General features: G+C 36.0%; 1 protein-coding gene across 2 annotated transcripts in view; it reads right to left on the bottom strand.

The window, feature by feature from the left end:
* Positions 1-1401: 1401 nt before the first annotated feature.
* The window catches only part of LOC119574148 (post-GPI attachment to proteins factor 6-like), a 16993-nt gene continuing 5894 nt past the window's right edge, over positions 1402-12500 (bottom strand). The window contains exons 5-15 of one of the 2 annotated variants that reach the window (XM_037921241.1): positions 12043-12189; positions 11590-11720; positions 11247-11481; positions 10722-10914; positions 10037-10260; positions 9495-9643; positions 9087-9265; positions 8378-8545; positions 7749-7841; positions 6927-7137; positions 1402-5301 (exon numbers count right to left, since the gene is read on the bottom strand). In XM_037921241.1, coding sequence (XP_037777169.1) covers positions 5210-5301; positions 6927-7137; positions 7749-7841; positions 8378-8545; positions 9087-9265; positions 9495-9643; positions 10037-10260; positions 10722-10914; positions 11247-11481; positions 11590-11720; positions 12043-12189 — 1822 coding nt within the window. In that variant the 3' untranslated portion in view covers positions 1402-5209. The remainder of the gene's footprint in view (positions 5302-6926; positions 7138-7748; positions 7842-8377; positions 8546-9086; positions 9266-9494; positions 9644-10036; positions 10261-10721; positions 10915-11246; positions 11482-11589; positions 11721-12042; positions 12190-12500) is intronic. The other variant, XM_037921242.1, reaches the window with a different exon arrangement.

Here is a 12500-nt window from a genome sequence, read left to right as displayed (position 1 = left end):
TTTACATATAATATATATATATATAATAAAATTATATATATATATATATATATAATATATATATATATATATTATATACATATACATATATACGTATGTATATATGTATATGTAATATATATTACACACACACACACACACACACACTTTAGGTCTCTCTATATGATAAAATTTCCATTTTTAATAAGACTTTGGAAGTGTAATTCTTCCACTGGTTAAAACAATATAATTTTCAAATATTTTTTTTTTATTAGTACAAAGAATCTTAGTAAATCAACTAAAACTGTTTCTCCTCACACTATTTCTGTTTTTAAAAATCAGATTGATCTCCCAAACTCATGATCCTGATAAATTCAATTTCAATAACAATTCAGACAACAAGATATCCCATTCTTCAGAGTAAATTAATAATAATCATATCATTTACCCATTTATCTTAAAATTATCATTCACCTTTACCTCCATCTCAACACTTACTCATTCATCCTTACCTGAAATTACTTATTACTTATAAATTACTTATGTGATTATATTCACATGTGCAATGCCACTACCTCAGCCAACTTGATAGGTCATGTCCCTAAAAGATAACCAGTTAAAATGTAGTTCACATCTACACAGTCCTTTCATTCAAATGCACTCTTCACATGTATGAAAGTCCTAATAGGGCCTCACAGCTCCTACAACCAGTCATGAATGCATGTATAAATAAAAACAGGTCGTTCAAGAAGAAATTTATTTTATCCATAAAATCATTGACAGTTGTTTGTTTACAACACTGATCATTAAAAAAAAATAAGATTAAATGGTTTATATATATTCATATGTATATATATATATATATTTATCTATTTATTTATCTATTATGAATATTAAATACTCTTTGTGAGTGCCTACCTTTTACTAGATTAGAGATTGAGTTTAAGAAACAGGCAGTGGCAGGAGATTGTGAGAGTGAATCTTTGCATTACTCCAAAGAGTGGAATTAATTCCGCACACTTACATAATTATAAGCACCTGATCATATGTGTGTCATGTCTGTGCGTACTTTTCGTGTGTTTGCGTACACACACACACACACACACACACACTGTGTGTGTGTGTGTGTATGTGTGTGTGTGTGTGTGTGTGTATGTGTGTGTGTGTGTGTGTGTGTATGTGTGTGTGTGTGTGTATGTGTGTGTGGTGTATGTGTGTGTGTGTTGTGTGAGTGTGCGTGTGTGTGTGTGCATGTGTGTGTGTGTGTGTGGTGTGTGTGTGTGTGGTGTGTGTGTGTGTGTCTGTGTGTGTGTCTGTGTGTGTGTCTATGTGTGTGTCTATGTGTGTGTGTGTGTGTGTGTGTGTGTGTGTGTGTGTGTGTGTGTGTGTGGTGTGTGTGGGGTGTGTGTGTGTGTGTGTGTGTGTGTGTGTGTGTGTGTGTGTGTGTGTCACACGCATGTGCGCTTTTGACTCTTTACACAAGAATGACTCCATGAGGCAGGTACAGAATGGTGCAAATAAATAAATAATGAATATATGAATGCTTATAAGATATAATGCCTAAAATTAATGCCCACTTGGTAGGCCTGGGTTGCTATCACATCTCACTTACTGAAACTCACATACAATGATCAGTCTACACATAAGCTTTGTGATCTTGAAGTTCATAATCATCAAAACTATTTGATACTGTTCAAATGACTAGTACAGGTAGCTAGCAAGTTCTGAATTACCTCATATATCTCAAAATCAATTAAATTCACAGAGGACTCTTCCCAGGCAACCAGAAAGCATACAGAAATAAAGGATTGGTGGAACTTATCCTATACAGGTTATACTCATACTTTCTGTTCAGTTATACGCACACGGAACACGTTTACATTTCATCAGTATGACTACAAAGTATACTGTAATTTGTGAGACATACACTCTTTCAGCTTTGGCTGTGTCTACAAACAACAATATAAATCTCTGTATATATCTAGAAAATGATAACCATAATAAAATCACAGTCGAAACTGCAGGCCTATTTATCCTTTCTTCTTTGTTTACAAGGAAAATGTATAAATTATAAGTAGAAAACTACATCTATTAGGCAATATCTTCTAAAAGTCCACTACAGACATCAAAACACCAATTGTAGGCAACGTGTCAACGTTTCCAAAAATCCAAAATACCGGCTGCACCAAAAGCCTCCCGATCAATCCATTCATCATTTCAGACTAGCAAGATATAAAGCATTTCAGACGTTAGTAAATAGCAAGAAAAAATCTTTGCTGGTAAATCCTGTAGCTCACAGATTACCTAGGTCTTGGATCTGCAGCCAAGTTACAAACAACTGATCTAACTGAAAAAAGAGAGAGAGAGAGAAAAAAAAAGACAATGCTGTTATCCTACATCCATTCCTTCTTATGCTAACATTTCCAAGCAACTAAACTAGTCTGGGTTAAGCAAGCCTGTGGATGGAATGTTCATTGAACACTATTGAGACCAAAGATGGACAACAGATATGTGTGATGACATATGCTATTCTGATGTTGCTTGTGATGACAAGACGCATTGGTTGTGCTGTACTTTACAAAATGGGGGGTAGGGAAGGGAGGAGGGAGGGAGGACTGCAATCAAACTTAGGGCATCAACTCTTCAACTAACTTTCACCCTTCTGACTCCCTGAGTCCCTTGTTTTTTAATACCTATATGTTACATGAAAGCTCAAAATAGCTAATTACATCACACATTGTACTTTTTAGTCTTTGGGTACTAAACAGTTAGTTGTCTGTTCTCATTTTGGCATCTTGTTAAATTCTTTGTTGGCCTCATTATAAGACAGGTCCAGCTGCTGCAATCGATGTACCCAAGACGGTACTTTGCGCACATACTGGCAGAAAAAATATTCCTAATTCTAAGCATTTTCTCTATGTACAATAAATACAAAAAAGGTCACAATCTTCTACTGAAAATCAAGCAGTAAATAGCAAATGACCATTTCTAAATTTCTAAAATGTTTTGAATCTAAAAATAAACAAGATACATTTTTACAGTTTCACTTATACGTCTACATGCTGGATCTTCCTGTGAATAAAATTCTTATGCCATAATGAAAACACTTCACTTGGAACTTTTATTTTGTCTAGGTGGAGTACATAAAATATTGTTTTTAATGAAAAGGTTAGTAACTGGTGGAATATACAGACTGAGAGCAGCAAGAAGAAAGAGGAGAGAATTGAGAGGGAAGGAGAGGAGAGTGGTGCGAGAGACAACAGTGGGGACAGAGAAGAGACAGAGGACAAAGAAGTTAGTCAGAAGAATTGGAATGCAAGGAAGAGAGAGAGAGAGAGAGAGAGAGAGAGAGAGAGAGAGAGAGAGAGAGAGAGAGAGAGAGAGAGAGAGAGAGAGATTTCTGATGAACTAAGTTATGTCATCAGGGCACAGGAGTAAGAAAAAAAGAAAAGGTAAGTATGAGATACAAAAGACTGGGAAACTGGAGAACAAACAGCAGTGTTAGCACCACCACACAAGAGAAGCCAAGCCACCTCCAAGAGATGCATGTTTTTGGAGACAAGGCAGAAAGCCTGACTACCTGACCCCTCTACCACCTGCAGGAAAGGAGGGATTCCCCCAACAAGCCATGCAAGCCGAGTGGTGTCACAGGAAAGGATGAGCGAGCCAGGCCGCACCGTCTGCCCTCTATTAGCTCATGGAGGATAAAGGGTAAACCACTCCACATTAGGGTGAGGAAGCATGCAAAGTGGTTATCCTGTAGGCCTGTAGGTTAGGCTCCGAGGTTGGGTGGGTCACAGAGAGGAAGCCTGGAATTTAGGATGAAAATGTCTGTCAGAGGGTGGAGACATACCGAAAGCCATTGGTGAGGAGGCCTGCCAACCGTGGTGACCGACCCAGCCAGATCAAGGTTTGTTTTGAACACACAGGAAACAAAAAAATCTTTAGCACATTGGGGGGTAACACTCCTGATACTTTAGTTGTTTGTTAATTTATTTAGTAATAGTTTATAAATAAGCTGTTCCTTTTTGGGTATGTGGCATATTTACAAAAAGAGCAAAATAATAATTGAGTACCTTCTAAATACTGACATCCTTAACCTTTTCAGGTCAATTTCAGTGACAAGCTAATACTGAGTTTATCATACTTACTCTACAAAAGAACAAAATATAAAAATGCACAAAATATGGGACTTTGTACTTTTCCATCTACAAAATACTGTAGCTTACAGACTAAATTCTTTTATAGACATGTGAACAGTCTTCACGTCTTATTCATTATCTTAACACGGAAATTGCGACCGTTATACCTGGCATGTTCATTCTAAATTGTCAGCTCTGCCAAATACAAAACTAAGGCAAGCAAGAAATGAAGACATGAGTTTACAGGAACTTAGTCCTAGGTAGCGCTGAGACCAACTGAAGTTTCACAGAGAAAGAGATTTTTTTTTTAAATCTTTTTAATTATATGAGGTAGTAGAAAATGTTCACATGCATAATCCACATGTGAGAGCCCACCGCATTCTGTTACTATTTTACAAATATTTTGTTTTAATACTAAAGTAACATTTGATTGTGACATGAACAATAAAGGAAACAGCTGATAAATATTTACATGTCAACTTTTAAAGAACCTATCATATGTATGAATATGGTGGATGGGTGGGTGGGTGGATGTATGTGGGTACGTATGTGTATGTGTGTGTGTGTGTGTGTGTGTGTGTGTGTGTGTGTGTGTGTGTGTGTGTGTGTGTGTGTGTGTGTGTGTGTGTGTGTGTGTGTGTGTGTGTGTGCATGTGTGTGTGTGTGAGTGTCTGTGTGACCACACATACACTTGTGTGTGCACACATGCATGCAGATATTATACTGTTCAAGAAAATTATGTATCAATATGTTTAAAAATCAATATAACTCCATACAGTTTATGAATGCACTAGATGTAATCATTACCATATACGGCATGAATTCGACACCCAATATCCAATGGACTATTATCCATTTGATAAAATGAAAAGCAAGAACTGGGAATTTGAGAATGAATGGGGAGGAAAATGGAGAAGAGACAAGGGCGAAATATCAAGACCCGCTATAGGGACAGACAAGGTAGAGCAGGATGTGGTGAAGAAGTGGCAAGGGGCACTGGCAGAGGGGAAGGTCAGGGTGAGAAGGTCACACGTGGGTCAAATCAATGCGGGGAATCTGGGGACGAGCGAGACTTTGGGGTGGTTGGCCTAGGGGACAGGAGAGTACACCTGCGCCTCTATAAAGTGGGGCTGGGCCTCGCAAACAGGCAGTGGCTCCACCTCCTCACCATCGCCTCTCTCTGTAAAAGTTTGAAAAAAAAAAAAAAAAGAAAAGAAAAAAAAAAAGGGCAGTTCACATCAGAATCCAATCAAGATGCACCAAGGAGGGGGGGTACCAATATGTCATTCAAAACTGATGCTCGGTCAGTGCTTACAGGGTTGTGAAGCGGAAACCAGAATGTTATTTTCAAAAGGCTATGCAACAAAGTATAGTAATACTAATCACAATCATAACCATAATAATAATTACAATAATTATAATAATAACAAAGCAGTAATAATATTAATAATAATAATATTAATAATAATAATATTAGTAATAATAATATTAGTAATAATAATATTAGTAATAATAATATTAGTAATAATAATATTAGTAATAATAATAAGAGCAATAATAATAATAACGATGATGGTGATGGTGATGGTGGTGGTGGTGGTGGTGGTGGTGGTGGTGGTGGTGGTGGTGGTGGTGATGATGATGATGATGATGATGATGATGATGATGATGGTGATGGTGATGGTGATGGTGATGATGATGATGATGATGATGATGATGATGATGATGATGATGATGATGATGATGATGATGATGATGATGATGATGATGATGATGATGATGATGATGATGATGATGATGATAATAATAATATTAATAATAATAATATTAATAATAACAGCAACAATAACAATAATAATAATAATAATAATAAAAATAATAATAATAATAATAACAATTATCATTATAATTATTATTATTATCAATACTATCATTATTATTATCATTATCATAATTATCATTACAATAATTATAATCACTATAGGTATCATTATCATTATCATTACTATTATTTCTATCATCATTATTATTATTATTAATACTATCATTATTATTACTATTATCATTATTATTATTATTACTATTATCATTAATATTACTATTATCATTATTACTACTATTATTATCACAATTATCATTATTATTACTACTATTATTATTATTACTATTAGCATTATTAGAATCATAATCAAAATAATAGAAGTAACAATAGCATAATTACAAGAGTAAGAATTACATTATACTCACATGTAAATCAAACTCAAAAAAATATATATCTCTACATTTGCATGTTTGGACACAAACCTGACTTATGTCCCAAATATTACTCTAATGTGTGAGTGTATCATGCTTGTCCATGCACATGTGAGTGTGTAAATATGCTATGTATTTTCTTAATTGTCTTCTTCATTAGAACATATGCAGAAATACATTAAATGCACCAACTGTATGGTGATATTTGACTCAGATCTTACACATATATCTACCAAATAAAAAACTGTCATCTTTGTTACTGACTAGACAGTATCTTTGAAAATAATCATGACTAGACTGAATAAAAATACACCCTGAAATAATAAAGATAAAAAAGAGAAAAAGAAAATTGCTCTCGTTAAAATAAACCAATGCTAAACCCAAAAGATGATATAAAAGTCAATGACAAAAACTTTTAAAAAGAGGAAAGAAAGAGAGAAAAATTACTGTGCTGTGCTTGTGTCAATATTCTCAAAAGGTACGGTAAACTCTATTCTTCTTCAGTGCTCTAACTGCAGAAATTACACCTTCCCTGATAGGCAAGACTCCTACCATCTTTTTCTCTCCGCGGAGGCAAAAGGCAGAGGATCGCAAGGGCCATAGTCGCGTGCCAGACTGAGTGCACATAGTAGTAGTTGTCATGGGTCTCTAGGAAAGCGTAGCAGAAGAGGCCAGTAGCAGAGAGGAGCACTCCTGGCAGAAGACACGTCAGCCAATACCACTTGGTTGGATAGCAACTGTGCAGGTGTTTGCAGTGCCATACCTGAAAGTAGAAATATCTTTTTATTATTATTATTATTACTATTATTATTGCTCTTATTTGTGAATTCCTTATTCCTTCATTTCTCTGAATGTCCAGTGGGGGATTTTATTAAGAGTCCTTCGAGACTTTTGGAAGAAATGATTGATGGATAATTTCAAGTCTTGATAGAGCCTTATCATTTCTTATCTAATATATCATTATTATATCATTATCATTTCCTATCTTCTCATGAATCTCATGGAGGTGGAGGAGGTGGAGGAGGAGGAGGAGGAAAAGGAGGAAGAGGAGAAGGAGGAGGAGGAGGAGGAGGAGGAGGAGGAGGAGGAGAGGAGGAAGAGGAAGAGGAAGAGGAAGAGGAAGAGGAAGAGGAAGAGGAAGAGGAGGAGGAGGGAAAATAAAAGAACAAGAAGAAGGAAAACGGTAACAAAAAGAAATATGGAAAAAAAAAGACAGCAAAGGAAAGGGGACAAAACAAAAATTACTGCACTGAGCAAATTGATTTGAGAAAAACAAAACAAAACAAAACAAAGTAAAAGTCAGTGAAAAAGAAAAAGGAAATAATACAGACAAGGCAATGGCACCAAATTTAAGTTACTGCACGTGGAACTCACCCATGAGGCGACCATAATTAAGAAGGCTGAGGCCGAAGGGACAACAAACACCCACAGTCCAGTTCGGTCATACTCCACTCCCAAGGCAACCACCTGAAAGAAATAATGCTCTTGCTTATTAAGTGTCACTGCTGTTAGTGGTCTCTTAATGATTGACTGCTATTAATAGTAAGTGGTTGTTAATGGTTTATTTAGCTATTTAACAGTAAATGGCCATTTATGGTTCAATGAAAACTTATAAATACGCAGACGGGTAACAGTAATCTCTGAGCGTAATATACTCTGGTGATTTCTGGCAACGGCTGAAAAATGGGCGCTGGAGTCTGCTACATAAAGTGGAATGTCCTGCTCCATGTGCTCTGGGACATTGCCGCATGCACAGCCATACCTCACACACCAAGCAGTTTGTTATGACACTTGTACACATGACCCATCCGGAAAGGGTTTAATGGTAAACTAATGAATAATAATTGGTAGCAATTTGTAATGATTGTTAGTGTTTGGTACTAATTCGTTGCAAGCAAATAACGATGAAGTAAATGGATACAATAACTGATGTCCGTAAGAAATAATTGCCTACCTAATTATCCTAGCATAAAAATTGAAAAAACAAAACAAAAGAGTCTCACCAGAGCACCAGCCACGTGGAGGAACGAGTAGAGTGAGTGGGGCAGGTCAGCCATAGCGATGAGGGTGACCCAAAAGGAGAGGATGGCAGAATAGAAGTCGCAGAATTGCATGACACTCAAGCGCATCAGGCAGAAGTTGTACGGCTGCTGGTCACAAGCATGGTAGAACTGCATGGGAAGATATAAGACGGGAGGAGCATTTTATTGGGTTGTCTATGTGGTTGGCCGATAGTGTCATGCTAAAAAAAAATTACAATAACTTCCAATGTCATATGTTATAATTTCTTATTCTGGTCATATTACAAAGATTTTACAGCTACTTACTGTTATTTTATTAGATTAAAAGAAAACTACCCTCTTCATTAAAAGAATATGAGATTTCAATAATGAGAACACTCAGTACATTACTTTTGTAGTTCCAAGACAAATACTCTTTTCTTGATGTAAAAGAAGGGTGGATACAGACCCATAAATTGACAAAGTGAAAGATGTAAAATCAATGTACAAACTACTAAGGGTTATTTTTCCTCCAGCAAAAGATAACAAATACCAACAATAAATGGCAGAAAAAACAACAACAAACAAACTTAGATTTACAGACTGATTGGAAGAGACAAAAAAAAAAAAAAAGGAAAAAAAAAAAAAAAAAAAAAAAAAAAAAAAGACATACTTTACATGCAAATCAACATTTTCCCTGAAAATAAATTACCGTTGAGAAGACCATGGTGAAGGCATAAACCACAGCTTCTGCAAAGTATCGTCGCTTCAGTGCCAGGATGATTGCCGGCAGGAAGAACAGATTCGACAGTGTAAGCAGCAGTGTAGCCAGGATCAGTTGCCAATTAGCCATGGCTTGTGATTTGTCTGTGCATGCCCACCCACGGTAGCCTGCAAATATGCTACATTCAGAAGATGTAAATGGTGTTCCTAAATGAGCAACATCATGTGAAAAAAAAAGGAAAGGAGTCATATATCATAATAACAGTGACAATGATAATGACATTATCAATACTGATAATAATAAGGATGAAGATAATAGAAATAAAAATAATTTCTATCAATTCCAATAACATGAAATAATTCCTGGGAAAAAACTTTCACCTCCATTTCAACATACCTGCATCACAGACACAAGTAGAAAATATGAAGCCCCCAGAAATATACTGATAGCAAGACCCATATCTGCCACATTTCCCATGCAGACATGAAGCTGATGTGATGCTGAAGAGCACTGTAGTCTCGTTAACAGTACATTCTGTCACCTCACTGAAGGAGGTAAAGTGAGAAAAATAGAGAAAAGTTATTTTTTTCTGGTCCTAGACTCTATAATTTTTCTCATTTCTTCCTCTCTATACTGGTCTCTTAATTACTCCTTTCTATGTAAAAACACTCCTAGAATAGAATTAAACCCAAGTATAAATAACTTTAAATGATGCTATTGTCATATAGTGTGAAGCACAGGAAACAGACACAACCATAGAGATAAAAGGTAAAAAAAAAAAAAGAAAAAAAAATTATAATTATAAGAAAGTAGATATTGAAAATCATGGAGAAAAATTATAATATCACAACTACAATCACGGAGAATATATACAATCCCCAAACGAAAACAAATCGGAAATAAAATAACAGAAAGGGTCTGTGCACCCACCCACCAACCTTGCATTTGAGAGGTAGCAACCCGAACGGAGGGTTAGGTACCATGGCCCGGGCTCAGGGAACGGAATCAGGACTGAAGTGGCAGCTGCAGACAGGCTCGAGGTGTTGACATGGAGGCTGTGACCACGAGGACACTTGAACTCAGCATCTACATCAAGATTAGGCTCTTTGCGCTTGCCATGGCTCACACAAGCATCCACAGTGAAGTTGTGGAGAGTTATGTTCTGTGGAGAAAGTATGGAAGGAGGGGGATTTGTAACAATGTTATGCTTGAGATATATCTATAAAATACTGTCACCATAAGTTTTGACCTATATGATTATCTTTTCAAACTATGGGACTTAAAAGAGATCACAATAATAACATTAACAATTGAAATAACAATGTAATAATAATCACCCTCAAAAATAATTTCAATAAAAGAAATAAATACCATAAGTGATAAAAACGACAATAACAGTATAACAAATAGCAATAGTTATAATAGTAATAGCAACAACATCAATGTAAATAATCACAAATATAACAATAATAATACGTTAATATCAATAATAAACACAATCTAAACACATACAAATAAAAATCATCTACAATTATATCTACCACACTAACAGTCATCCTAAGGACCTCCATTTAAGCAAGATGACCCATCACAGACCAGCAGGCAATACAAACAGTTACTCACCATGAACGGTGAAACAGCCAGCTCCACAGAAAGTGTTCCACCGATGTCTATGATGGGCTCTAAGTTGAAGGTGAGAAGGGTAGGGGAGTCATTGGTGATATTCAGTAAGAGGGGAACTGATCCATTCTCGTCTGGCGGAAGGTCAAATTCGAAGACAAAGTTCCCCCCAAACGTCTTTTTCACTAAATTATGCCTGGTGGAAGGTGCATGGAAAAAATTATCTTTTTATATCCATATACATACATATGAAAATGTGTGTGTATATATAATATGTATGTTTATATATAGCTGTGCTTTCTCTTTCATTTTTAATTTTCTCTCTCTCTCTAACTTCCTTTAATCCACTTTCCCTCCTTTCTTTTAGTTAATAGAGGGGCACTTACAAAAACTTATGATAATGAACAACATGTATGCATGTGTGTGTGCATGCATGTGTAACTGAATAAACAGATGGCTAAGTCCCCTCCCTCTCTTTCTTCAATAATGTTCTCTCTAAAGATAGCAACATATCAGACAACAACCAACCTCGGCCAACAACTATCTTGCAGATTCCTCTTTCTCTTCACTGACGGCATGAACAGAATGCGACGTGACTCCATATTGTCAGCATTCTCTTCTGATTCAATTGTGCTGTTTACCTCATTGGCTGTGTCATTGGACATCATGGGGAGGTTTTGCATGCTGCTCCCTTCACTGCACAGCTGGTTCAGGTACAATCGACTCAGCAAGTGGTAACTGCTTCCACCTTGTTCATCACACACTGGAAATTGACAGATTTTTTTATATAATGCCAAATGATATCTGCAAACCAATTTATGAATATCAAACAATAAAATCAAATCACTTCCTAAGGGGCTGAATCACTTACTATAGAATTTGACAGCCATGCTTAGCTGGACAGCAGCTTGATGTGTGCTGAGCTGAATATAGTGCCATGCCTCTTCCTCTGGGACAACCTCAAGTGTGCACACCTCACCATCATCAGCACAGTTGTGAACCCTAGAGAGAAGTAGAGCAAGCATTCTCTTTTGAACTGAATTTCTTATTAGCCTAATCTCTATAAACAGATCCATGATACAAAAGCTATCTTTCTTTCTTATATCAAATTTCCAATCATCATAAACAACATGTATCAGATTATAACCACCAGTGAAATAGTATTTTAATATCCACTGGCCAGGAGGAGACTAATACAAATTGTTTACATAATGTAGACATGGATCCAAAGAACTTTAACATGAATAACATTATATCTAAAGTTAAAGTCTAAATTTCATGTCAATATAACATAATCAAAAGAGCAAGATCTAAGAATACCTACACTGTGTCTGTAGAATTTGGGTCAGGCAAGGCTCTTGTTCGGAAGCCTATATCTATGGGGCAAGAAGGAGACCCTTCTCCCTCATCCAACACAACGCATTTGCTGATATTCACAACCACAAGCCATGTAGACGACGGCACATAAAATCTACAGAAGAAATAGGGCTCTTAGGGGTTGTATTCACAGATAGTTTTTGTTTTGTTTTGTGGTTTTCACTTTGTTTCCAGTTGAGTCTTGAGACCAAAAGATGATGAAGATGATCATTATCATAAAAAGTAATAGTAACAATAATTATAAAAATACACCATTAATAATATAAGGATTACCAAGAGTGAAGGTTGCTCCCAAGGCAACTTGGAATACTTGCTTTTAATTAATGCTGCAAATGCATAATGTTATCATATGCCTCAAATTACAAGATTACATATTCAAATATGATATAACTGTGATTTGATTTG

The sequence above is a fragment of the Penaeus monodon genome, chromosome 6 (genome assembly GCF_015228065.2).
Source record: "Penaeus monodon isolate SGIC_2016 chromosome 6, NSTDA_Pmon_1, whole genome shotgun sequence".
Taxonomy (NCBI): Eukaryota; Metazoa; Arthropoda; class Malacostraca; order Decapoda; family Penaeidae; genus Penaeus; species Penaeus monodon.
This window is presented reverse-complemented; position numbering and strand designations above follow the sequence as displayed.